This window comes from Pteronotus mesoamericanus, unplaced genomic scaffold (genome assembly GCF_021234165.1).
Source record: "Pteronotus mesoamericanus isolate MK-2021 breed Mesoamerican mustached bat unplaced genomic scaffold, CSHL_Meso_final contig_1189, whole genome shotgun sequence".
NCBI classification, from domain to species: domain Eukaryota; kingdom Metazoa; phylum Chordata; class Mammalia; order Chiroptera; family Mormoopidae; genus Pteronotus; species Pteronotus mesoamericanus.
Genome location: NW_026555038.1, coordinates 2474460 through 2501247, shown reverse-complemented (window position 1 = coordinate 2501247; position 26788 = coordinate 2474460). Strand labels below are relative to the sequence as shown.

Here is a 26788-nt window from a genome sequence, read left to right as displayed (position 1 = left end):
TTCCTGTCGTTCCCATCATTCCTCTTTCCCCTCCCTCTTAGACTCCCACTCCATCCTCCCCGGCCCTTACTCTCCCTACTCTGTCATCCCGATCTTCTCTCTCCTGTCTCTGCCCTCCTCTCTGCAACCTCTGTTTCCAGTAGATGATATTATGGGCTCTTCCAAGGGAGAGCATTTCCTTAGAGAAATGGAGTCAGTGGCCAGGGGGCAAGAATATCAGCCCACAGGTATCCTTTTGGTGGTTAGGCCCCGACACCATGGAGGTCTTTGGGGCTTTTCATGCATAAAAGTCCCAACAGCAGCAGCGGATCAATGGGGCCCAGCGGGGAGTGTCGTGGGCCTGGCAGAGCTCTCCTGGCCCTGGCTCCTCCCCCTGACTGTCCCTGTGCCAGCCCGTGTGTTGGCTTCTGCCCTTGGCCAATTCTGCCTTTGGCCACAGGAGCTCCAGAGAAGCCCTTGAGTGAGTACGTGCTGGTGACACTCTGGCTTTGAACATTCTGGTCTGACTAAGTAAGCCCTGGCACTTACACAGGCTGTGCGGGGCCCAGTATATTCAGCCCCTGACACTCCCCCTCCCTCTCCCTGTGTGTGTGGACACCTCGCCTGCCAGGAAGTGACGCCAAGAGCGCTCGGTCCGCTCACACGAAACCTCCCCTCCGTGCGCTGACCCTGCGGGCCGCGCTTCATCATCATGCACCCCTTCCTTCCTTGTGGGTTTTGTTTTCTTTCTGTTTGAGTTTTTCCCTCTTGCTCGATGACTCTCTTTTTTATTTCTTTGCTTCCCTGTAACTCTGGTGGGCTGGACTTGGGCCTCTCTTGCTTCTTCATGTGGCTTCTCTGCTTCTTGGTTGGCTGGAGATCGTGGCCGGAGTGTCAGTGCCCCCATATTAGGTACTGTACCCTTCCAGGTGAGGTGGAGAGTGAGATGCCCTGTTTCTCTACCCGAACACCCCCTCCCGAGCACTCAGCCAGGGCCCCCTGCCTGCATTCTCCAGTCTCCCTTGGGAAAAAGCAAGCAAGCTCCTTGTTGGGGTTACCTGCAAGTACTTGGACCCCAAACCCTTAGACTTTGAAGACATAAGCTCACCCAGATTTGCAACCTTAAGTGCCCTAATTCCCCAGAGAGAAACCTGGGGTGTGCCTGAGCCCCCGACTGAGATCTCAGTGTAAAGTTCTTCCCTGAAGGCAGAGCTGGGCAGAGTCTTCCCAACGCCCACTGGAGGGAGATGGCCCAGCCTCGGGGGAGAAGTTCCTAAAGGTCACGTCCGTTCCTCTCGTTCACACTTCATCCCATCCTTCCAATCTCAGGAGACACAGAAAGTGGTTGGGACGACCCTACTATGGCCAATGACTTATCATCCACGTCGTCTGGTACTGAGTCGGGCCCCCAGTCTCCCCTGACACCAGATGGCAAACGGAGCCCCAAAGGCATCAAGAAATTCTGGGGAAAGTAAGTTGGTGATGATGACCGTAATGATATTGCTTGGAGCTAATATTCTTGACTAGGCGAAGGATCTACATAAACCCCTATTCAATTAGATGTTGGAACAGCAGTGAAAGTAGGTGGTCACATTTAGAGGCCAGGATTTGAGGATTGCTTTTTTAGGGCCCAGAGAGAGGGAACTATGAAAAGCAACCATTAAACACAGCCAGTTGCCTAATATGTCACTCGTCCTAGACATCCCTCCGTCCCACACCCCTGAGCGCATTCTCTGCAGCTCAGCCGCACGTGCTTTGGGAGAGACGCATGTGTGAGACCACTTTCTTCCTTTTTAGGGGTCAGTCTGTATCTTAAGAAATTTTTGAAGCTAGAAAGCTGGCTGCTGGCCCAACTGACCCAGTGTGTGAAATGACCAGCGATTACTGTCACTCCCACGGGGAGTGGCCCAAATCCCAGAGGCAGGAATAGAATTGAGGTTTGGGTCTGGCCAAGGAGCTGTCACAGGTCATGATCCTTGACCTCCAGGGAGGCTCTGGGGAGCAGCGCCTTGGAGCGTGCGGGGCCTGCCTGCCACCTGCAGACTGGCCCTGACGGTCTCCGCCGATGCCTCTCCGCACAGAATCCGAAGAACTCAGTCAGGAAACTTCAACACTGATGCCCCGGGGATGGTGGAATTTCGACGAGGAGGGCTCCGGGCAACTGCAGGGCCAAGACTCTCTAGGACCAGAGACCCCAAGGGTCAGAAAAGGTAAGGCTCCTTTTAGTCCATCTACCAAAAACTATGTAAACCCTGGCCAGGGCGGGGTGGGGGCAGGGGCCGGATGGCCCAGGCAGTCAGAGGTGGAAGGCAGAGCTCCTAGCGCGGAGCTTCCCAGCCTTTCCCATTCGCCACGAGTACACATCACTCATGCCTATAGGTACTTGGAGGAAGAGGCAAGAGCACTTTCTCATCATTCTTGCCCTTTAAGGAGTTCTGTCACTTGAAGGACAACTCAAGCAGGCATTCAAAAAAAATATTTTTTAACCAGCATATTAGGGGTACTTTCCTGGAAGGAATCTTTTGAAATATCTAGTCTTCTAATATTCCATAAATCCCCATTGATTTTTTAAAATGAATATAAAGTTGCTTTGTCAACTTCTTCTCTCCTGCTAGCCCCCAAAAGACTCTATAGGGATTTTAAGTATGCCATTAATATTCACAGCTCACATGAAAAATTGATGTTTCTAAGAATTGATGGCTTTGTAATACCCAGTCATCCTGTCTAGAAACATGATCTAGCTCTTCATTTATTCATGTCTTTTTATGTTGCTCAGTTGAATGTTAGAGTTACCACTCCCCCTCCCCAGCCCCACACACAGTTATACAGGACAACTCCCAGGCATTTTATAATTTTTGTTGCTGAGAGTGGGATTTTTAAATTATTTTAATAAAAAAAAAGGGTTGGTGTCTGTGCATTGATGGTATATAGAAAATTGTTGATTTGTGTATGCCATAAATATTACCTGGGTGTGTACGTTATAAATAGCCACCTTACTGAGTTCTCTTAGGTTTACTGTGTGAACAGTCATATCACCTAAAAGGCCTGGCTTTCTTTTATTTTCACCTTTCTATTAGCTATGCTTATTTTTATAAGTCCTCTTATACTGGCTGCAACTTTCAGACCAGTGTTATTAATACTGATAATACATATTGTTTTTTTAGGCCTTAATATGAATGCCCCTAGTGTTTCATTAATAAATAAGGTATTACTGTTGTTGATTAGAGGGTTTGTTTTGTTTTTTTTTAATGTTAGAGTACTGACCCCCTTTTCCTAGTTTCTGGGTGTTTTCCTAAAAAATGATGTTGAACCCTATTGAAAACATGATTCAGTGTGGCTCTTCATCCTAACAGGGCAGGACTCTGGGCTCATGGCATGTGTACACATGTGCGTGGACAGCAACACATGTAAACACGGCCTCACGAGGATCGTGCACCTGCCCCATGCTCTCAGCACCTACAGATTTGCAGTTCAGACCAGGTGTTTCCACCGGAAACTCTAGCAGAAGTGTCCAGTCTGCGGCCCAGGATGATTATAAATGCAGCCCCACACAAAACTGTAAATTTACTTAAAACCCCTTTTTTTTTTTCTCACCAGTTTTTGTTAGTGTTTGTGCATTTAATCTGTGGCCCAACACAACTCTTCTTCTTCCAGTGTAGCCCAGAGTTGCCAAAAGGTTGGACACCCGTGTGAGACCACCTCAAATGAGTGTGCTGTAGTGGAATAGTTTTCAGCTAGATCCCATGATGGGGATTGTTTGTTAAAACATAGTTCCCCTTTTTGTGAGGCTCAGCTGTGTTCGGATGAAGCCTCAGGCCCTCCCACTAACAGCACAGGGTATTTTCCTGCTTCCCAGTGACGCCAATGCCCCCTTCGCCCAGTGGAGCACAGAGCGTGTGTGTACATGGCTGGAAGACTTCGGCCTGGCTCAATACGTGATCTTTGCCAGGCAGTGGGTGACTTCTGGCCACACTTTACTGACAGCTACCCCTCAGGACATGGAAAAGGTAAGGGCTGAGCCCGAAGCAAAGAGATTCCCATTTTTCCCCAAACAAATGCCTGGGGAGATGAGTCCCCCTGCCGCTCCTCCTCCACCCTCAACTCTCTCACTCCCCACTCCGCACACAGGAGAGTGGACAGAGGAGGCGAGACTCCTTCTGTCGCTGCAAATTGATCCCTTGACGCTGTGCAGGGTTCCGCTGCCACCCAGGTGGAATATCTCCACCCACACAGCATCCTTGGAGGGTCAAGCTGCCCACCAAAATTTCATATCTGTCTTCATCTTTTAATTTCAGGAGCTAGGAATTAAGCACCCTCTTCACAGGAAGAAGCTGGTTTTAGCAGTAAAAGCCATCAACACTAAGCAGGAGGAGAAGTCAGCACTTCTAGACCATATTTGGGTGACACGTAAGGACAGACATGTGTATAATGTTTCTGGCAGCTCCTCAGGGTAGACAGAGCTTCCCTGAGAATGTGTGCCTCAAAGATGGGTGTCTCCTTGGGAAAGGCAGATGGGTTACTAAACCTTATGGGGAATGCAGCTGGAACTCCAAAATGATCATTTGTGGTCCCCTTTTTTTGGCATCCACATTCTCCCATTCTCGTGAATCCTGATGCGCCTCTTTCTTCCTCTTTCTGTAGGTTGGCTTGATGATATTGGGTTGCCCCAATACAAAGACCAGTTTCATGAATCCAGGGTTGATGGGCGCATGCTGCAATACTTAACTGTGGTAAGGAGTTTTGCTCTCATTATTTCAGTCATTCTTGTGAGCACTCAGCTTAGGTGTCCCTGTGGTGGCTATTTTAAACTTGATTCCACCACCTCCCTCACATTCTTAAGGTCTTAAAATCATGTCATTTGTCCAAGTAGCCAAATACAAGCAGGTAAGGGAAGCTGTTGGTGTGTCCATGTGCACCTGCTGAGATGTGGTTGACTTGTCTACGTTTCACCTGGGAAGGAACCTCAGGGGTCTTTTGTCACTTTGGAAACTCCAGTTCATCAACCAAAACTTTACTCTTCCAGAACGATCTACTCTTCTTAAAAGTCACCAGCCAACTACATCATCTCAGCATCAAATGTGCCATTCATGTGCTGCACGTAAACAAGTTCAACCCCCACTGCCTGCACCGGCGGCCAGCTGATGAGGTGAGGGCAGGGCAGTACCTGACTGGGTAGCCCTGAGCCAGGACACCTGTACGACTGGGTGTAGGAAAACAGGAGTAGCATCATCGCGAGATGGCTGCCATTTGGACCACAGTCCTTGGGATTCTCTTCTTCGCTGGAGCTCTGTGGTGCCCCAAATACCCCATGGCCTCTACTTTGTGTCCCCCAGGAGCCACTGGGCCTCCTAAGTTCCCACCTTCCCTTGGCGATACACATGCTATGGACCAGATGGCGGTAGCAGCAAGTCTTTCAAAGTCATCATAATAAAAGAGATGAGGAAATGGTGCAAAGGAGAGGGCAGGGAAAGACAAAAAGGGAAAGATGGATGTCAAAGGAGGCAGAGGAGAGGTGCCCATAAGGAACCCGACAGCTTGGAATAGCTCTCCCTCTTGGTAGAGATGAAATTAACTGACCTCCGGTCCTAGGTACACAGGGGATATGTGAGCAGGTTTTGCTAGAGAAGAAATAGTGTAGGTAAACACAGCAACCCAAAATACTGGACAAGTCTCTGATAATGTTCCATGCACCGCAGAGGTCTCGGTGGGCCCTAAAGGTAAAGCCTTGTGACTAGGCCCTGTCTCCTGTGTTCCTGGGAGCTAAGTCTACCTCTGCTGTAGGATTAACTCAGCTTCTTGAGGGACAAAGAACTTTAACTTCTGCCTTCCCTCACCTATTTTTCCCTATTCAACAAATATATTTTGGATGTCTTCTCTATGTCAGGCACAAGCCGGGTATTTTGAAGACTCATTGCCACTTGAGGACACTTAGGCACAAGTGTTTTAATGTGTGCTCTCCTAAAATATTTGGCCACACCAGGGAGATTCTTTGTCTATAAAATGCTCAGCTCATAATTGGAAGTCCACTTTAAAGTTGTGTTGCATCACTAAATGAATGACTATGCCTTCTGGGACTGTTGGTTCCAAAGTTCACCAGAAAATGAGGTGACCTAGAATAGCAGGCTTCTGAAATCAGGTATCTCAGTATAGAAAACCCTGCAGTATTCCATGAGAGCTCTATTTCTTGGAAATGGAAAGGCCCCCAAGCAGCTGCTGTTGCTGCCCGAGTTGCTTAGGCGTGAGGGTCATCTGCTGGGGAGGCATCCAGGACAGGCTCACTCTCAGGGGCTTCCCCGCCCAGCACCACAGTGGGGTCTAGTGAATCTAACTTCTTCATTCTTCTCCCCCTCACAGAGTAACCTTTCTCCTTCAGAAGTTGTGCAGTGGTCCAACCACAGGGTGATGGAGTGGTTGCGATCTGTGGACCTGGCAGAGTATGCGCCCAACCTCCGTGGGAGTGGCGTCCATGGAGGGCTCATTGTGAGTGGCTTTCTGGACTGGCCCCCTGCCCTGGTGAAAACCAGGCTGTTCAGAAACTCCTTTCTTAAGGGCTAGACATAAGTCCTAGTAAAAATAATTGATGATTCATCTGAAATATAAGTTGAAGTCTCATCCTTGTATACAATGAAATCTCAAAGTGTTTTTGATAATTTGTGGTTGAGAATTAATATACTTCATAGAAACAAAACAGCTTCTGGAAGGACTTCTAGCCACAGACCCAGAAGATTCCAGGGCAAAGGGGTTGCATGAGAATCAGCCGTCAGCCCTGCCTCCTCCTAAAGGAACCGAGGGGCTGGAGAAGTGAGTGAGAGGCCACCAAACTGTAACTTCCTCTTGCCGTGATGTAGTCCTTATCATCACTCAGATCTGTCAAGTGGCAAAGCCAGCCAGGAAATGCGGAAGGGGTGGCTTGGATGTCATCCAGAGTGGACCCTGGGAGACAGCCTTATCTAAGAGGTCACAGTTCTTTGCTGGTCTGTGAAAATGAGATGGTCAATTTGCTCAAAGCCAGGCCCTGTGCCAGGTAGAAAGGGGAGCAGGGAACAGGTCAAGTGGGTGAGCTTCAGCCCTTGCCCTGGAGTCACTCCCAGGCCCATTTCTTAGTGTCATCAGCCGGGGCCACCAATGTTACCGCTGGGTGGTTTGTCTGGTTTCTTCTTAGATCCTGGAGCCACGCTTCACTGGAGACACCCTGGCTATGCTTCTCAATATCCCACCACAAAAGACACTCCTCAGACGCCACCTAACTACCAAATTCAATGCTCTGATTGGTCCTGAGGCTGAACAGGAGAAACGAGAGAAAATGACCTCACCAGCTTACACACCACTGACCACCACAGCCAAAGTCCGGGTGAGTGGCTAGACCCTCTCGGCAGTGGTCACGGAGGCCTCCCTTCTGGGCCTCACGTGGTATAGCAGCTGACCCAACCCCAGAGCCAAACCAGTGTGCGCCACCCAGACGAGGGGACTGTCTCAGCTTCTGTTCTAGTCTCACTGTCTGTTAGTCTCTATTAGGCCAGTTCCCTCCTGCTTTTGAATCCAAAAAACAAAGTGCAGGTTTATTTACCCAGACACCATGTGCAGGAAGCATTTATTCTCAGGAGGCTCGGAGTTTGTCTCCCCCAAGGCTGCCCTGATGAATTTTCCCGAGTCTGGGCTCCCTGCAGTCAAGGCCAGTTTCATGCCACTGCTAGGCGGGGTCTTGGTCAAAGCTGTCCTGCCAACACAGGGTTTGTTCCTCTTGACATCTAGCCCTGGTTGCCCTTGGAGTGGCTGGCACATAGCTATCCAGAGGTTGTCCAAGCACCAGCACTGCTCTCTGGTGCTCTCTGAAAGCCACAAAGCCCAGTTGACCTGCCTGAGCCACATCGTCCTCAGACCTCGTCCTTGCCAGACCTCCTTCACCGAGGGAGCAGGACGGGAAATGTGTCTGGGGGAGGCAAGCGGAAACACCGCTGGGCGGGGCTGGGGAACGGGGAGGGCCACCCCGGCCTGGCCCATGTGGCTTCACGAGGGCAAGAGGAAGGAAGGGAGAGCTCCCCCGTGTGGCACCAGCAGCTGTGGTGAGGCGGGTCCTCTAGGCATCCCAGTCCCCGCACCTCACCCCTCTGGGAAGTACCAACATCACTACCGGGACAGCACGGCATGAGTTTCAGGAACAGAGTCTTGACAACTTTCCATGTTCAAGATTATGTATCTGTTGGTCTTTCCCCAGCGCGGAAATGGCTTACAGGAGCTCTGTGTTGTTGGGAGTTTTTCTAGAAGCAGTTGGCCTCAGGCCTGCTGTGCATGGTGTTGTCGGTCATACCTGCACACCAGGTTGATAATCTTCTCATAATCTTGCATTTGCTGTGTTTCAGCCAAGGAAACTGGGATTTTCACATTTCGGAAACATAAGAAAAAAGAAGTTCGATGAATCGACGGACTACATTTGCCCGATGGAGTCCAGCGACAGTGTCAGTGACAGGGTCTACAGTGGCTACCGGGGCCTCAGCCCACTCGATGTCCCTGAAGTGGATGGGCTGGACCAGGTGGGACAGATTAGCTGATGCCCCTGTCACCTGTGCTCTCTGTGCACCCTGAGAACTCACAGTAACACCGTGTGTCACCATATAACTGCATCTCATCCCCTGCACAAGTGCATGACTCTGAGAGGACAATCCAGCAGCTGCGTACCCCTGGGCCAGTCTCTCTCTGGACCCTGAGGGTGGCCAGGGTAGGGAGTTGAGCCTTTGCCAAGGGGCCAGACTGTGGGAACTGCTGCCAAAGGTGGACTCGGGAGGAAAGACCCTTAAAGACACTTGTACATTTTTAGAAATTCTTAATGTCCACCTTCAGCACCAGTGGAAACATACAAGTTTGGACACAGGTCCAGAGACCATGGACAATCCCCAGAGGCTCAGTTCTCGGGGGCCCCCCACACTGTGCTCCAGCTGGGGGCCAGTCTCAAGTGCCTTAGGCCTCTGGCCACAGAGTCTTGGCTGAGATCAAAGGGACAGCAGCAGGGTTTTCTGCCGCAGTGACTATGTAACTGTGTTGTGCCTTCCTACGAGGTGGTCGCTTCCTTCTAGTAATAAAAACAATATTTATGTAGAAAGCAAACAGCACAACATAGCTTTAATTTTGTCTGGGGAAGAGAGCCGAGCACATCTGCAGATGGCGTCCTGCTCCCTGCACAGCCTGGACTGGGTCCTCAGCCAGGTGCACACTCACATCTGCCAAGTGTCATGGACGTGGGGATGGGGTGAGGAACCCCCCCACCCGACCATATCTTTCAGAGGAGGTCCTGTGGCTTCAGGCTCCACGTCCCTCATGTCTCACGCACATCCTGACTGTCGGTCACATCTGTCATGTGGACCCCAAATTTGGTTTCCATTTCAGAGGCATGAGCCCCCCAGTGAAGGGGGTGGTGGGGAGACATGAAGGCAGCCTTGCTGGAAGGACTTTCTTTGCTTTTATGTGTTTTGCCAGCTTCTGTTACGGACCTAGCTGAGCCCGTAACCATTGTGGAGGTTGGTCTGTCTGCGTTGGCAGTGCAGCAGCAGCAGACGTAGCCTCCTGATTTAGGGGCTGACTAACTGATAATGCATCTTCCAGACGGGGTTCGTCTGGCCAAGGACTGCGTGAGAGACACGCCTTGCTAGTCTGGGCCCCTGCTCGGGAGATTCCAGTTTGTCCGGGGCAGCTTTTGGCTCCACTTGGTCCCCCAGGGCCTCATCTGCAGAAGCGTAACAGCTTAATCATGACTGTCTGGAAGCCTGGGGCCTCCTGACCCCGCTGAGGGCACTCTGATTCCATCCCAGATGGAGCCGATGCTCGGATGTGCTACTTAAAGCACTTGTAACCTCCGGCCACGGACTCTAGTCTCCCCTGAAGTCTGGCCAGTGAGAAACGGACAAGCTCACCAGCTGGCACGACTAGTGTTTGACACCGGTGCCTGGGACCACTGTAAGACAGGTGCTCCTCACGGCTGGTACCAGGCACTGCCGTTGGGGACCCATATAACGCAGCTTCTGTCCCTTATGTCCTATCCTATCCTGGTGAGGGTATCTCTGCATGTGCCTGTTTACAAACTCTGCATGGACTTATGTCACTAATTCCCTGCACAGCCTCAAGCAAGGCCTTTATCCCTTGGTGGGCCCCCACTTTCCCACCTATAAAATGAGGGGTTGGTCATATGTGAGGCCCACAGAGGAGGCTTCCAAATTTATAGTGCCCAAATAGTTTCGGGGAAGGAGCGGGCCAGAATAACCTGAGGGGCAGCGGGGGAGGGGCTATCCTGGCAGTGAGCCAGCTCTAGCGGCAGTTCCCTGAGGATGTGCCCCTGGGCCTGGACCGGTCAGCAGTGTCTGGGGTCCTGTTGGCACCAGAAGTCGTCATTGTATCCAGCATCCTGAAGTCCTTCGTCTTGGCTTTTGGAAAGAGAGCTTTGAACATGTACTAAAGGGCCGTTTCTAGCAGACCCTGTCTGCGCCCTGCTCTGGTGTACCTCTAGAGCTGGTGCCCGGCTGGGGACCCAGGGGAGCATGTGCATGGCAGTGTGGGATACTGGAGGCTCTGCTTCTTCCCAGTGACAGGCAGCACGTGCTCAGCCCACCTGTCACTCTCAGGCCCTGCGCCCCTAGGGGAGCATGCCTGAGCAGGCGGGACTCGCATGCCGTCTCTGTGAATCGTGAGTGGAGCCCAGCGCGCTGACCAGGCTGCTGCCCATTTTACAGATGGCACCTTCGGAAGGCACTGTGACGCAGATAGGGCTCCTCTCCCAAGACATTCACCGCCTCACGGTAGGACCCTGACCCTCTCTCCACAGCAGGTGCCGGGAGGCACCATGAGTTTGGTGAGGTGGTGTGCAAGGCCGGGGACAGCCCTGTCCCTGCTCCAGAGCCTGTGTCATCAGCACCTCTGCTGGGAGAGAACAAAGGATGGCGCTGGGTGCTGGGGCCTGAGCCAGCACTGAGGTGGCAAGCGGAGCAGAGGCCTTCTCCACGGACCTCCTGTGGGGCCTTGGGCTGTTCAGGGCATTGGCAAGGATTATGGATCTCGAGCAAAGACAGCTAACGTGTGCTGGTCCTCAGGTCCTCTTCCCAGCTTCAGAGCTGGCAAGCAAACCGAGATGCACAGCAGCTCCGGGTCCCCTGCCTACTCAGCCCAGTGCCCAGGCCTTACCTCTGGTCTGGTGGACACAATTCTACTCTCTTTGCCCATGAGATACACACGTTTCCTATCATGCCTCTGACATCATAGATATCAAGTCACATGAGCACATCCTGATGTGCCCGATGAGGGCAAACTACCATGGGGGCGGGGCAGGGGCATTGCGGGCAGCGTGGTCTCGGGGAGAGGAGCAGCCCTGGAGTGAGGCCAACCTGCTTCAAGCCCCTGCTTGGGGAGCTTGGGCAAGCCATTCTCCCTCTGAGCCCTGGCTTAGTGGTCTGTAAAGCAGACCCTCGTTAAAGACACCCTCGTTAGGAAAAGGCCAGCCACAGGGAAGGTTCACACTTTTGAGGCCCCACTCATTCCGGAGCCCATTAGTTCCCGATGCACCACATCACTGAGCCCACGGGCTGTAGCATCTGCCCTGCTGAGGCCGCTGTGACTGTCACTCCTCTGCCTAGCTAGCAAGACACGTTAAGAAGGCTGTATCTAAGGGCATAACGGGAGGAGGGTGTCTCCCTGAACCCAAGTAGGGTCGTTTTTAATTTTTTTCCTTGGCTCATTCACTTAAATGAACCCAACTCTGCCGTATTGCCTGTAATAGATTTCTGGTGGCTTTGAAATAGCAACTTTACCTCTAAAGTATAAGCAATTTATTATCTCAAGAGTGCTGTCTGTTCTGACCCAATATGTGGAGTCCCTGGGACACCATGAACTTACAGGGTGTTAGCATCCGGTGGGACCACACCCAGTGCCCGCTGCTTCCCCTGTACCTGCTGCAGGGTGACCTTAACCCAAACCCTGTTCAACTGCGCCTTCGGCTGTGTCCTTCCAGACCATGCTGAGCCAGGACCAGATGCTGAACGACTCTCGCCTGGCTGCTCCCAACACTGAGGACTGGAGATGACTTCTTCATGGCTGAGAGCCCGGAGAGGCACGTGTGGGGGCCCTGAGGCTTTGCTTCAATGGGGAGCTGGCACACGGCCACCGCACAGCCCTGACTGAGGCGGGCGGGGCATCTCGGACGTGGGTGCTGACAGCGGGGAAGCGGGGCTGGGGACAGATGTCCAGGAGTTGGCCCCGGCGTCCCTATGTTTTCAGCCGTGCTGTGCTCTTCACCACAGCTTTTATACCTTTTGTACTTTTATACATGACTGCAGACCACTTTCGTGTGGTGGGCAATGAGATGTCAGCTCAGACTCAATGGCTCACGCTGTTCCTGGTGACAGCTGGGAGGTTCTTACACCAAAGGGGAAGGTCTGTGAGTTCATAAAAGCTCTGCTGGAAAAAAAAGTTCTGAAAATGTTCTGAATATTCTGTAGAGACTGAGCTGGGTGAAATGATAATAGGAGCCCCCTCCCTGGGCTGCTTCCAGACAGAAGCATGTGTTCCTGCTCACAGGAATCTGGTCCGGATGAGGGTATTTGGGGTGAGAACAGGAAAGGAGCAATGAGACTCCCTCCCCGGCCCTGGCTGCCCTCAGTCTACCCTCGTCTGCAAAGCATGCATGTCTCAGGTTCTCCGTGCCGCCGGGCCTCCCAGCCTTAAGCAGAGACGTCTCCAACATACACACACAGTCACGGGCCCTCACGCTTGCCCCAGCTGACACGGCACAGCCTCCCTCACCAGCCTCAGGCGCAATCCTCTGATCAAACAGCTCCCCACAGTGGAAGGCCCTTGGGAATCTCGAATCAGCGTTTCCACAGCAACTCACCGTCTTCCAGAGAAGCCTATAAACCTCAGGTGTCTCCTGCCTGAGGAGACATGCCCGTGCCCCTGCTGCACAGGGGCCTCCCAGCTGGCCTTGCTCCTGAGTGACTGGCCCGCCTCCTTCTTGCCCCCTGTGATGGCTCTAGTTCAGGCCCCAGCTCGTCCAATTTTCACAGGTGGTCTCCTACGTGGCCCCTTACGTTTCCCATTGGTCCCTTCCAGCCTTTCTCCACCCCGTCCCCAAAGTGACCTTCCCAAAGCACTGTTTTACTCCCATTACGTTTCTGGCTAGGAAGTCCTTGGTTCCAGAATTTACCACAGATGAGAGTTCAAAGCCTTCGTCAGCACCCAAGGCCCTTTTGACTCTTCAGCCTTTATGAACCCACACTTGAGCCTGCGCTCCAGTCTTTCCCGCATGGTGGGATGTGTTTTTCTCTTAGTCCTGGTCACAAGGCCAAAATGCTGCCTATGGAGACCCAAAGGACACAGCCTCTTTTCAGGAAGCCTGCGTTGGTGTTTCAGTTGGTGGTCCCTGTGCCCTTTGAGCCCAAGCACTTATTAGCTCACCTTGAAGTAATGTGTTGTCTTTCTCCCTTACCATCCCCACTCTCAACACAACTCACCTAGCACTTGCTGCGGATGGGCTCCTGGTTCTCACCTGGCTCAGGGGATCCCTGCCGCTGGCTTCCCCTTCCACTCCTTCATATTTCAGGTTAAGTACCTTCTGTGCTGGACTACGGAGGGCTAGGGGTAAGGCATGACTGCCGAGGTGCTTGCTTAAGTGCTTGCCTTCGGGCACCGATGGCCTAGTGAGGGGCTACAGCTCTGTTTCAGGTTAACAGTGTTCTGAACATTACAGACGCTCCAATAGAAGTCTCCACAGCCTCAAACAGCACATTGTCATTTTTCGTGGAGACCCGGACTTGGGGTGGGACCAAAAAGGCTCCGAGGTAGAGGTGACATTTGAGTTTTGAAAGATGAAGCAGGTTCCCCAACCATGCCGGAGGGGAAAAGCATGCCTGCCAGACGGACTTGAAACATCTCGACATGTCCTAGGAAGCTGGTCTGACGAGAGCGGTTTCTCAACCTTCGCCCCGTTGTTAGGGGCTGTCCCGCGTGCGGTAGGACATTGAGCAGCACCCTAGGCCTCTCCCTCCAGCTGTCAAAAGCTCTTCTTCTCTAGTTGTGACAGCCCCAGATGTCTCCAGACTTGGCCAAATACTCCCTGGGGGGGGCAAGATCCCCTCTAGTTGAGAACTGCTGAGCCAGAGAACGGGGTCAGTGTGGGAGGCCCGGGGAAAGAAAAATCTGGTGTGGTCACCTGGAGCCAGATAGAGAAAGGCCTCATAGACCAGGCCCCAGAATTTACCCTGGAGACCCAGGGTGGCCAGGTGGGGACCAGTGAAAGCAGTAAGAGGTTTGAAGCAGGGAACAAGCTCGGTGATATTTGTGCTTAAGAAAAATACCCGAGGGGAGGATCTCACTTGTCGTGCAGGGCCCAGCAGAGTCCCCTTCTCTGGGCGGGGGACTCACTGAGACTGCGCCGAACACACGCAAGGGTGGAGGGGGCTGCCTCCCAGCAGCACCCCACTCCCACCGGCCCTCGGTGAGGCCACCCCGTTCTCTAGAGCTGTGTTCCTCCCTCTCCCTTACCCACCCCCATGTGTTGAATAAGAAATCCAGTGACACCAAGGTTTAGCAATGCTGCTGCTATGCTAATTTTTGTGAAAAGGGAAGGAGTGACTTGGAATTAAACAGGACCCAGGTTGGAAGCCCAGCTCTGCCATCTACTGGTTGAATGACCTGGGGACAATAACTTCAACTCTGAGGCTCAGTTTCCTCCTCATCTATAACTTGAAGAGCAAAATCCCCACAAAATGCATGGCTTGTTATGAGAATTATACATAATCAAGTGCAGAAGGGGTTCTACACCCTCACAGGTGGCAGAGAGCAGGAGCACATCGTCCTGGCCAGGAGCAGCAGGTGGCAAGAGTGGTCACTTGTGATATAAAGGATTTAAGGAACAGCTTCTGGAACCTAATTTTGTTTGCCAGTTCAGAAGCTTCTGTCTGTACCGACCCCTACCCCACCACACCATAACAGGGCCTGGTGTTTAGAGGATGCTAACAAAAAGGCACCTCTTACCTCCATGTGTTGTGCAAAGTGCAGGGAGCCTAGGGTTCCTAGAGCCCACCAACCTTGTGGACTCACCTGCTGCCCTGACGTGTGTTTTGAACACCATTCCAGTTTCAAGGGTCTCCCACGAGAGAAGGAAGGGTGCTCACGGAGGGCGCCTGAGCCCTCTAGTAGAGCTGATCTTAAAACACCGGGGGGTAGGGTGAGGGGGTGAGGCCAAGGGAGATTATTGGAAGTTGGCATGACCCCATTTGGACTCTTCTGAAATTCCGCCCTGGCACTGTTGCCAGTTCTGGCCTCCCAGGGACACAAGCCCATTCCTATGGAGGGCAGGCCAAGGCCACGTGCCTGGGGGGCCCCCGCAGAGCCACACCTCGGGGGCTATCCGCTTTGTACTGAGGTTTATTTCACCAAACCAAGGGGAAAGATACTCAAATGGAGTTCCTTCAGGCCTCCCCAAGCAAGGAGACTCCAGAAGCCACTTTGTCCCCCAGCCCCCGAAACCCTCCTCAGACCAACAGAGAGGAGCACCAGCATGCCCAAGGGCGCGTTAGGAGGCACTTTTGAACCAGGTGACGCCCGGCTCCCTTTGAAACAGATGTAAAGGACTAGGGAAGTTTGCCAAGAGCAAAGAAGGTGTTAGAAGGTGAAAATCATGTCGTTGGTATAACCCAGTTTCTCCAGGTGGGGGTGAGCGGCTGTCTGGATCAGGGCGGGTGGGCCACACACCAGGATGAACGTGGACGTCCCCGGCGCAGGGAGGTGCTCCTTGATCATGTCGGCAGTAATGAAGCCAGAGCTGTACTTCCAGCCTGAGATTAAGCAGAAAAAGAGCTGTGGAGGTGCCACGTCGAGTCCCCGACCCCAGGCCTCTTGCTGTCCCTCCCTAAAGCCAGGGAGAGAGAGGCGAGGCTGCCCTCCAAGACTCAGAAGTCTGTACTGCTATTCTCTGCAGAAAGCTGAAAAGTAGAGGCCCGGGCGCACCCAGGCAGTCCTCTTCGGTATTTACCCCAGATTCCAGGGTCTGAGACCCCTGGCTGGAGTGTGCCTGCTGCAAGCACTGGTGAGGACGTGGAACTGTCAGGACAGTGAGGTGCCCTGTGCCAGGTGTGGTGTGAATCACAGCAGCCAGCCAGCGCCCAGCGTGTTGTGGAGTTTGTGGATGGGCTCCGTTGTGTGGCTCCCTCTGCTGGGCAGTGAGCTGTATGGCAAGGCGGACACAGCTCCGTGCCGTGTGGGAGAGGCAGCCTGAGGGGAGTGGTGGCCTTGTCAGCTGCAGTGTGCACAGGGGTGGCTGGGTGCCGTCTGGGGATCAGCATGTGAGGACTGCTCTTCAGGCCAGGTGAGTGGCGAGGGGTCAATGGCCGTGTTAGATGCAGTGTATGCAATGCCTCTGCGGGATGCTGTGTGGGGTGCGGTGTGGGGGTGGGTGTTCAGCGGGGCCCAGTGCCTCTGTGTCCCTCCTGATATTCAGTGCAGTGTGGAGTGCAGCTGAGATACCAGACACCTGCCATTGACGGCCTTTAGAAGCAGGTCATCCCAAATCCTCTCTCCTTCAAATTCCTATCTTCCCCACAGGGAGACAGAGCCCAGTCCTAACAAACCAACCCAAGGACTAGTCCCTGAGGTGGGTCAAGGGTTGGAGTTGACCCATGGTGGGGACAATGGGGTTCCTACCAACAGGAGGCCTGTCCAGGGTGTACCACAGGTTGAACCGATCTGGGTGAGTTCTGGCAACTTCTTCAAGCTCCTTTCTCATCAGGATGTCCTCCTCCGTCTAGAAAAGAAACAGCACGAGCAAAGCCACTCCAGGGACTTGCTGCTTATTCCCTAGGCTGAGCTCGTGGGTGAGCGCATTCCTGGCCAAGCTGCCTCTACTCCAGTGTGAGTGCTCCCCACAGACTCCCGGGGCAAGTGGGAGTTCTGCTTCCGCTCCTGCACAATGAGCCCTCCCACGTGAGCGGAGGAGCTGGGTGACTGCCCTCCAGCCGGAAGGCCATGGCTCCCCAAGAGTGAGGTGGCTTCACTCGGAGGTTCCAGCCCCACCTCCAACATCCACCCTGACACCGGGCACAGCAAACCCAACTGAGGCAAGCTTAGTGTGTGCCCAGGGTCTTCTGCAGGGAGTGTAAGGGGCTAAGGCAGTAATATGTGTGTGTGTGTGTGTGTGTGTGTGTGTGTGTGTGTGTGTGTGTGTGTCTACTTATACATACATGTATATGGCAGCACTGCAGAGCTAAAGGAGAGAAAAACTGAGGCTGGAGCCTCATTTGGGGAAAAGGGAGCCAAAGCCAAAAGAAATCTGTCACAGGCTCAGTGATGCTGCACAGAACACCTGGGTCTTAAAACTCTTTATAATCCTTGTCCTAATAATTCCACATCTGGGATTCTGTTTAAGAAAATAATCTGTAAGTGATCAAGTCGAGGCACAATTATTCACCACTATCATTTATAACTAAAAACCTGAATGTAGATTTAGTAAATTATGGTGCAACTTGATATAGACTCTGATAAAAAATATTTATAAAGAGTTTTAATGAGAAGAAAATATCTGTATGGTAATGTTGGCTAAAAAAAACCAACAAAATCTATATGTATATAATTGTAAGTATATAGCATGTAGAGGAAAAAAAAGACAAAAATAAGGAAGATATTTATATGCTGCTGTATTTTCTAGAATTTGCTTTGAGGGCTGCTATGATTGTATACTCGAACGGACAGGACTATGTATTAAGGAAGGAAGGAAAGCATAATGCTTCGTGTGGATTGGGGAGACAGGAGTTTAAAAAAAACAGAAGCACAGGCCTGTGCTCAGCTTCTCACTAGCCCTCCCGGAGCCACAGGCACTCCCGCAGCCTGAGCTCCGAGCCCGTCCAGGGAGGAGTGAACGCAGAGCCCTGCTCCGAAGACATTCCATCCGTCCCACCCCTGCAAGCCCGGGGCTGACTCAGCAGAACTGACCTGGTTGGCAAAGAGGAGGGATATCCGGGTCCTGTCCCTGGGGTTCTTGGTGATGTGGCGAATGAGCTGCAGCATGGGCGTGACCCCTGGAACAGGGTGTGCGGCAGGCCAGCTTTCCCTCTCCGACGCCCACCGCCCCTGGTCTGCAGCCGCTTGACCCTGGTTCTACTCTTCTCACTTCTGTCCCCAAAACCCAAAGCGGGGAACCGCCCTTCATTTTGGTTTTCCCTTCTAATGTGACAATAAATGAAAAGCCCTTTCTCCTTTCCAGATGGCAAGATGGAAGGAGCACTGACTTTGGTTTCGGAACTGGGTTTCCCGCCCAGCCCCTCACTACCTACCTGGTGGGGGTGATTCAAGCACCCACCTGAGCTCTTTCAGGGCCCTCACTTGTAAGTCAGAATTAAAGAAGAGTAAATGTGATAGCTTTAAAAGTGCATATTATGGTGCCTGGCAAGTTGTAGGTCTCCTTACATGTTTGTTTTGTTTTTCCAGGCATTCATTTTCAAAAATGGGGAGTCAGGCTTCAGCGGGACCCAGGAGTCCTTGGGGGACCACGGGTGGGCCTGCCCAGCTTGGCCCCCTGCCGCTTCCATGTTCCCAGCCTGACTTCAGAGGCTCCCCGGGGCTCCTGGGCAGCCACCGTGTGGGGGAGGGGAGCAGGGCACACAGGGTCAGTTTCAAGGCCTGCCACTGACCCTGCATTCCCATCTAAAAGAGCCAGGCTAGTGACCCTCTCAAACATCACACCTTCTAGGATCAAGTGACTCCAAAGTCAGAAAGGTCTCAGGGCTCCCCTGTGGAGGAAGCCCCCAGAAGCCTCTTACCTGTGCCCCCAGCAATCATTCCCAGGTGACTGGCCAGTTTGTCTTCAGGCTTGCTTGTGTTGTGTGCTTTGATCGAAAACTTCCCTAAAAACACAGTGGATACTTCTGACTTCTGGGGTTCTTGCCCGAGAGCCTGTAAAAGGTTGCTGACTTTTCTTGGGGCGTCCCGGGGGGGGGAAGTCCGCCTAAGGATGAGGCTGCACCCCTACAAGCCAGAGGAGCGAGCGAGGTTGACCTCCTTGGCCAGCCCTGCTGCAGCGGTGCACAAAGTGGGAATAGAGCCTGGGTGTCTGTGGGGAATCACTGGATCTGTTCTTCTGAGGAATGAGGGAGGTTATGCTGAAGTTGCCAGGGAGCCTCACAGAACACTCCCACGCACAGCAGTGGCTGAGCAAATGATGAATGCGTGAGTAAATGATAGAATGTGGACTCCATTCATCTATTTTTCGGCATTACTAGTTGCAGTTTATGTATCAGGTGATAAGAAAACACCAAATCACTCCCCTACCTTAATGGTGCTAACAATCTCATGAAAGGAGGATGTGAATGAATGTATGACAGCTTTAAGAACAAGTCCATGTGCCTCAAATCTGAGGTTTTTAGAACAAGGAACTGCTATAGGAATCTTCTTCCTCCCCGTGGGAGGCCCAGTGTGAACCCCCAGTACCTGGCCCATGATAGAACAGGCGCCCAACTGGCCCTCGAAAAAGAATGGTGTCCCCAATTTTCATGTTCTCCAAGTACTGGGTCATCTTCCCTCCGCCTGGATAATTAGAGTGTGCATTTTTGAAGTAGATCTGAAAAATAAGGCAGCATGGCTTTCACAGCCTCAGACCCGAGGCCACAACTGCACACAACTCAGGAATGCATTTACAATTGGAAACCATGTGGAGAAAATCCTCGGCACGTACAGTTGCTCTAAGCTACCCCTGAAGATTTCACCAAGTCAACAGCTTCACTGCCAAATGACCTGTCCAGGGCAAGTGCACCTTCTCCACCCCACCACCTTTAACAGGCCTGTGAGGGTGAGACAGCTGGACAAGGGAGGGCATCGTTTACCTTTATAATTAAGTCCACAAAGCCTTGATCATCATCACTGGACACCGGTGTGTATGCCCTGATCACCAGAACATCATCAATGTTGGCCAAGAGATGGACATAGTTGCCTACGGGGAAGGCATCAAACGTCGAGTCAGCACGGCCAGCCTAAGCAGGACTCAGGACTCCCCTAAAGAACTGAGCTTCGGGGGGGTGGGGGACGCATAGTGTGGCAGAGTGCATGGGCGGAGGCCACGCAGAGAAGGAGCCCTAATTCCGATGTCGGATCTTAGGCCTGTCCTTGTCCCTGTGTGTGACCCTGGGCAAGTCACCTCACCTCTCTGGGTGAATGGGGGTGATGCTCCTGCCCTGCCTCCATCACAGTGTAGCCGTGAGCCTCACATACAGGAAACCTGCTGTTAGTGCGGGCTTACTGTCTCAAAGTACTTCGCGGAGCAGGGAGAGCTCATTTGGAGGCTGAGTATTAAAAATGACAGAAAGGGGAGTTTGTTTCCCTTTCCAAGCAAAATATGTTGCCTTCACAAAGTCATTTCTTCCTAAACTGAATGCATTGGAGTCAGGGGGTGAGTCACAGCCCCCTCATCTGTAATGTGTTGCCTGGCACAGAGAACACCAGAGTTCACAGGTATGTAGGTCCCCAGGATTTGGATACCCACAAACCAGGAGTTGGAGAAAGAGTATTGAGTCTTCCTGTGCCATGACTCTGCTGACAAGCAGCAATGAAGTTTTGAACAATATAATTCTGACCCTTCAGGGGAGAAATGACTGGACCAGCTGTGGCCAGAGACCTATGGATCATAAGTACATCCCAGTGCCACGTGACGGGCTGGGCTGCTCAGAGCTTTGTTGGGTCTGCCATGGGAGACTTCAGCAACTAAAGCAATTAGTGGTGAGGGCAGAAGCTGCAGTAAAGAGATGCGGAGAGGCAGAGGCAAGAGGGAGCTCCGTGCCAGAGTATCTGAGGGAGTAAAGACTGCATACATAGGAGACAGAAGTGGAGACCTGGAGAGAAATAGATGAGGGGGAGGAGGAGAGAAGGAACACTGGAAGGTCCAGTCCTTCCAGTAGCTTCAGGAACTTGGACCAAAGTCTTTGAGGAGGCCTGAGGCACAAACGCTTGGGTTAAGAAAGGACAGACTCAAAGGCTCTGACTAGGACCTGGCTGGGAACCAGGGATACCCAGGAATAAAAGCCAGAGGCTGCTTCCTTCTGAGAACTACTCTGAAACTGGAAACCTTCAAAAGGCTCTTTCAGCTGCAGCCGACCTGGGCCTGGTCCGGCAGCAGCCCCAGAGAAAATGGGGCTGCCCAGGCTGATCCCGCAGGCCCCATCTCTGACCAGTTTCATTTCAGCTGAGCGGGGAAGCCCCAGCAGTCTCTGAGTGCCCATAGCAGGCTCTCCGAGAAGCCTCTAAATCACTTTGTCCCACTAATTTTGCACTGCCGACACCGGGGATGAGCAGAGAGTGAGCCATGGCAGATTCTAACATAGGCTGTTTCTCAAAGTTTTTTATTCTTTTAGCCCTCTTGCCAACAGGCCAGGTAGAGGGCTAGAAGGCAGGCCGACACTGAGCTGTCATGGATGAAGGCAGAGACAGGAAGCAGCAAGGAGGCTGAGGAGCCAGGCTGGCTGCCTAACGAACAATGTTAACACTTTAATGCTGCAGGTGAGGTCAAGGTTTTGTCCCATGCACACAGGCCATGAATGAGGATCTCCCCCAGGCACTAGCAGTGTGTACAGTTTTGGATTCCTAGGCTGTGGGCCTGGCAGAGGTTTCCCGCCTCACTAAGACTGACTCAGCCATCTGGTGGTGGCACAGGCTAAAATCAGGGTAACTCAGAACTCTAGGATTGCTAGAGCTGGTATTTACAATGGGTGCCTCCTTGTAAGGGTCTGAGGCCCCTGCTGAGAATCCATGTGCGGGGGCGGTGACTCCCTCCTGCCTCTCCGCACATCCTGGGATTCTCTCTCCTGACTGCAGGGCAACATCAGTGTCTTTCATCCTTCCCATGAGCACAGACAGCACTTTGCAGTTTCTGAATTTTGACATCCATCGATTACTTTGTCCTTACAACACACCAAGAGGCAGGCAGGCCTGGGAAATCCCATTTCGTAGTTGAAGGCTCACAGGGGTTGAGCGACTTGCCTAAGTTTGCCCAGCAAGGCGCCTGCAATAAGATCTTAGAGCTTTTGACTCTAGACTCACTCCTTTTCAATGCTCATTGCAAGATCACTTCTGTGACAGCCCAAATCTAACAGTGAGAAAGGGAATGGGCTGTCCCCAAGCCCATCTCCCAACCACTCTGAGCTCATGCGTCTCAGGCAACATAGCAGGGCCACTTCTCCACCCCGGCTGAATTTCTGAGTTTCATCACCCAGTCCTGGTAATGAAATCAAATGCCACTCACCTACAGGAAGCCCTAAAACGTGGTCTGGTGAGGGCAGTCCAAAGCGGAACCTCCGGGTGTTGTGGTTGATTTGCTGATAAAACAGAAAACAAGGCAGGCTCTGTCAGCTTTCTAGAGGCCTTGCTGGGCAGCTCAGATGCTGCGGAAAGGAGCTCCATTTGGTGATTTCGCAGTGTGCACATACGCACAAAGGCAGTGGCGAGCAAAACTGGAGGCTGTGAGTGCCCGCCCCACCGCCCTGCCTTCCCAGCCAGCACCTTCCCCACCACTCTTGGCCTCCTCTCTTTTACCTGCTGACAGTCAGCGGACTCATTACCTCTTTCTCAATCAAGGGCAGCAAGTACTTGATTTCAGGGTTCTGTAAGGTGATAGGATGTCTCCTCTTTGAGTTCATGTTCTTCAGGGCCAAGAGAAGTACCGTAACCCCAATGACGGAGATGGTAAGGAGCAGGGATGGGTCCTACCAGACACAATGTGAGCAGGTCACCTCTGGTCCTGCCTGGACGGGGCAGGACAGCTCTCAGGTGCAGAGGAACCCTCTCCATGCCCAAGGCACAAAAGCTGGTCTGTGCCTGAAAGAAACTGGGAGAGGGAAAGGTACTAGAAGAGAAAGCAGGCTGAGAGTATGGAGGACCCAGTGGGAATGGGCCAGTTGCAGGTCAGACAAGGAGGGATATTTCAGGCTTCCTGAACTCGGCCAAGCAGATGGCTGGGGCTGCTAATGTCACCAGGCCCTTCCTGCCCATCTGCCCCCATTACAGCTACAGCCAAGGGTGCAACCCTGGGAGTCCCCTCCTTGAGGTGAAATGAGTGCTAGCACTGCTTCTAACACTAACAGTTTGGAATGAAGGCCCAGTGTTCCTAGAGAGGGAGATCGGTTTTAGCATCCTCCAGAGGTGATTGTGGCCGAGAGCTGGGCCGGGAAGGGGCCGCTACTCCCAGCATACAGCTTAGGTTAGGCGTTGGGGTCGGGGGAGTGCTTCTGACCTGGGGGTGCTGCATTACCTTGGCGCCTGGGAACACACCAACGCCCTCCAAGGTAGGAGCGGGGGCCCGAGCACTCACCTGTCTGCGGCAGGGCCAGCCTCTGCGCCTGCCTCCAACTCCGCCCCGCGCCTGGCCGAGCCGGCCGGACTCCAGACGGGGTCCGCCTGCCGTCCGCCTCCCCCCTGCGCCCGGGTGCCCCGCCCGGCACGCACCACGCCCCCGCCCGCTCCTCACGGGGTCCGGCGCGGCGTGCCCCCGCTCTGCCCGCGCCCCTTCCCCGCCGCTTCGGACCCGCGCAGTCCCGCCCGCGCCTGGCGCCGCCTCCTGGCCCCCGAGGCGACTCCGGGGGTCCCGTCGGACTTTCTCCGGCTCCCGCCCGCCTCCGCGACTCTGGCCTCTTCCCACCGGACGGCCCTGCCCTGGGAGCCCACCCGGAATAAGGCGCCGAACATGTTGACGTGCGGCCGCCGGCAGGGCTGGGGCGCGGCTCTCAACCCCCGCAGGCCCGCTGACTCGGGGCTGCCGACCCGCAGCTCCGCCGGACCGACGGCAGCGCCTCGCTGACAGGTAGGCGCCCGACGCCGGAGAGCGGGGCTGGGCCGGAAAACGCGCGCCCAGACCGGCGGCGGCGCGCGGCGGGGCCCCTCTGCGGTGACCCTCCCACCCCCATCCCGAGGGGTCGGCGTTGGAACGTTCTTTCTCGCGTGACCTTGCTCCTGCCCTGCCACATGGCCGCGCAGAATCCAGGGGCTCCCATTGCTGGGGGCGGCCTCGCCCAGAGCTGGGGGCTCCCTCGTTCCTGGTAAAACACCCCTTGTTCTGTGAACCCCTCTCCATCCGGGTCCTCTCCCTGAACACGCTGAGCTGCCCTGATGGAGACCACCCCCCCCCCCCCCCCCCCCCCCAGTTCTCAGCTGGTTTAAATTGTGGCCAAGGCTGGTCGGAGAGGGTGCTGGTAAGGGAAATGGGAATTTAGGCCAATTCTAAGCCCCTGTCTATCTATCCATCTGTCCATCCATCCATTCAACACACATAACGAGCTCCTACTCTGGGCCTGGTCCAGAGCAAGGTGTTTGCAGGGATGGGGTGGGGGTGTGATCTAGTTAAAAAAGACATTCACTCAGTGCCCTTTCATTCATTTATTGTTGGCGGAGAGAGATGACAGGTACCCAGCGCTACACCCACGGGAGGCAGAATGGCAGGCATGGCGGTTATGGGAGTCCTTCACAGTATATTTGAGAATCTTGCTGACCCTGCTCCCTGTCAGTAATCCCATTGCCAGTGGCAAAGGTAAATTCCTGCCTCTTGGGCCTGTGAATGAGACGGAAACCAAGCAATAGATTCCCATCCCATTAACCCAGCCCCATCCCCCAAACACCCCGCCTGCAGCCTCCAGGATATTATTGTCAGATATCTTAATTTTTGGCAATATAATCAGTGTAAAGTGATGGCCTGTGAGCCTAATTTCATTGCCTAAGGAGGCTGAGTGTCTTTCACATGCTTGTTTCCCGTGGAGTTTCTTTTTCTGAAAAAAAAAAAAATTATGTCTGCTCATGACTTTTGCCCATTTTTCTACTGAGTTGTATTTTCTTGCTGATTTTAAAGAGTCTTACATTGTTTTAGAGATGACTTCGTTGCCAGTTATATGAGTTAAAAATGTTTTCTCCCAGTTTGCAACTTAGTTCACCTTTCTTTTTTTCTTTTTTTGTCTTTCTTCCCTCTTCTCTCTCACTGGATATATTTTGATGAATGGAAGTTTGTAATTGCAATGCAGTCAAATCTTTTTAATTATATTTCATTGATTATGCTATTACAGTTGGCCCAATTTTTTCCCCTTTGTCCCCCTCCACCCAGCGCCCCCCATTCCCTCAGGCAGTCCCCACGCCGCTGTTCAGTCTTTTGCTTTTATGGTTAGTGCTTCTTGTGACTTGCCTATTTCTACCCATTATAAAGAGATTTTATATTTTCTCTGACAAGATTTAAAGTTTTTCCTTTCACAGTTAAATCTGTCAACCACCTGAAACTGATTTCTGTGTTTGGTGTGAAGCAGGGATCTAATTTAATTTTTCCATGTGGATAATGTGTTGTCTTGGTAACATTTATTGAATTTATCATACCTGGCCACTAACCTTCATGGTCATGCCTGTCATATGTCAGTTTTCATTCATACACGTATCTGGTTCTGGCCTCTCTGTTCTCTTATATTGCTCTCGTTGTTCAACCCCTGTTGCAATACCATGCTCCTCTTAATTAGAATAATTTATATCAAGTATTTATATCTTTCACTCTTATGAATTCATTGGCTCTCAGCTCAAATAGCCCTTCCTCAGAGACACCTGCTCCGGTCCCCCAATTTCAATAGATGTAAACATTACATGTTAATGATAGCTTTTACTTTAGTTTGTAATTAAGCACCTGTAATACTCAGTCATTAAAGAGCTGATTCTCACGTTTGTCTGGACGTTCTGTGATGGGGCAGGACAAGGGCAACCTTGTTTGCTCAGGGCTTAGCCCAGTGACTGTCATGAGTGACTGCCTTCACCTCGGTCCTGCAGCAGGTAGCTCACTGCCCGGCACGGGGCAGAAGCTCTGGAAATACTAAAGAGAGGAACAGGCCTTTCCATCAGTGCTGTAAGCTGCTCCCTTGCTTCACTTGGCTCTGTAAGACGTATCACCAGATGGCATACATATCTACTTGTTTACTGTCTCTCTCTCCACTGTAATGTAAGCTCCATGAGGACAGGACTTGCTTTGTCTGTTTTAACTCCTGCTGTATCCCAGGTAGAAGAGTGCCTGGCAATTGGTAGATGCCCAATAAACATTTATTACATGAATGGATGAACTTCATTTTCTTTGATTCAGTCAAAAGTTTTTAGTTTTGCATTTGGAATCCGAAGTCCCTTCTCCCTTTCCTGTGGCTTTCTTAGTAGTTTGCCTCTCCCCTCCATTCTCCGTTCTCATTTTCCCTGCCCAGCCCCTCCCTGTTACCAGAGAGGCAGGTGGCACATCCTCCTTTATTAATCTTAGATCAGGATAAAAGGCAGACATTTATCTGGGGCTCCCAGTTATTTTGAGAGGGCGGGGAGCCCCCTCTCTCCTACACACTGTGGATGTGTTTGTCACATGATTGTGTGCTGCCTGGATTTGGGCTCATCTTCTACTAATCCCCTGAAATTTACCGTGAGCACCTCTCACTCTCTTCATGCCCAGCTTGGTAATAGGGCCTGACGAAGAGTGGGCCCTCAGCAAGTGTGCGCTGCAAGAAAGAAAGAGTGCGCGTTGGTGTCACTGTGCAAGCACCTATGAGACTCCGCCCCCGCAGGACAGCGTCCCCAGTGCGGTACAAGCCTCCCTCACGGCCGGGGCTCCCCTGGGGGGCCTGACCAGGTTGATGCTTAGAGAGCATTTGCTCTCTCGACAATTTCCAGGCTGTTGTGGACTTTTTATGAGCTTTTTAACCTTGAAAATGATTTATTTCCATTTTACCCTCTCAACACATAACCGCCTCTCAGGTGTTGGCTGTTAAGCCTAAATTGTAGTATAATGGCCCCGCCCAATCATACCCAC

The 26788-nt window shown here is 52.5% G+C and overlaps 2 protein-coding genes across 2 annotated transcripts in view; one reads left to right on the top strand and one right to left on the bottom strand.

Annotated features, from left to right (window-relative positions):
- PPFIBP2 (PPFIA binding protein 2) overlaps positions 1–12054 on the top strand; it is a 127746-nt gene extending 115692 nt beyond the window's left edge. Inside the window, exons 18-29 of the mRNA XM_054583167.1 lie at positions 859–891; positions 1309–1450; positions 2061–2189; positions 3836–3986; positions 4275–4386; positions 4621–4709; positions 5003–5125; positions 6334–6459; positions 7142–7330; positions 8340–8510; positions 10698–10763; positions 11969–12054. Of these exons, the coding sequence (XP_054439142.1) occupies positions 859–891; positions 1309–1450; positions 2061–2189; positions 3836–3986; positions 4275–4386; positions 4621–4709; positions 5003–5125; positions 6334–6459; positions 7142–7330; positions 8340–8510; positions 10698–10763; positions 11969–12040 (1403 nt within the window). The 3' untranslated portion in view covers positions 12041–12054. The remainder of the gene's footprint in view (positions 1–858; positions 892–1308; positions 1451–2060; positions 2190–3835; positions 3987–4274; positions 4387–4620; positions 4710–5002; positions 5126–6333; positions 6460–7141; positions 7331–8339; positions 8511–10697; positions 10764–11968) is intronic.
- Positions 12055–15618: 3564 nt separating this feature from the next.
- On the bottom strand, positions 15619–23698 carry LOC129078321 (NADH-cytochrome b5 reductase 2). Its single transcript, XM_054583153.1, has 9 exons — positions 23653–23698; positions 22551–22694; positions 22235–22307; positions 19827–19933; positions 19435–19564; positions 18768–18851; positions 17941–18026; positions 16657–16756; positions 15619–15791 (listed from the first exon to the last, which is right to left on the bottom strand). Exons 1-9 carry the CDS (start codon positions 23671–23673, stop codon positions 15619–15621), a joined length of 918 nt encoding a protein of 305 aa, XP_054439128.1. The 5' UTR covers positions 23674–23698.
- Positions 23699–26788: the final 3090 nt, after the last annotated feature.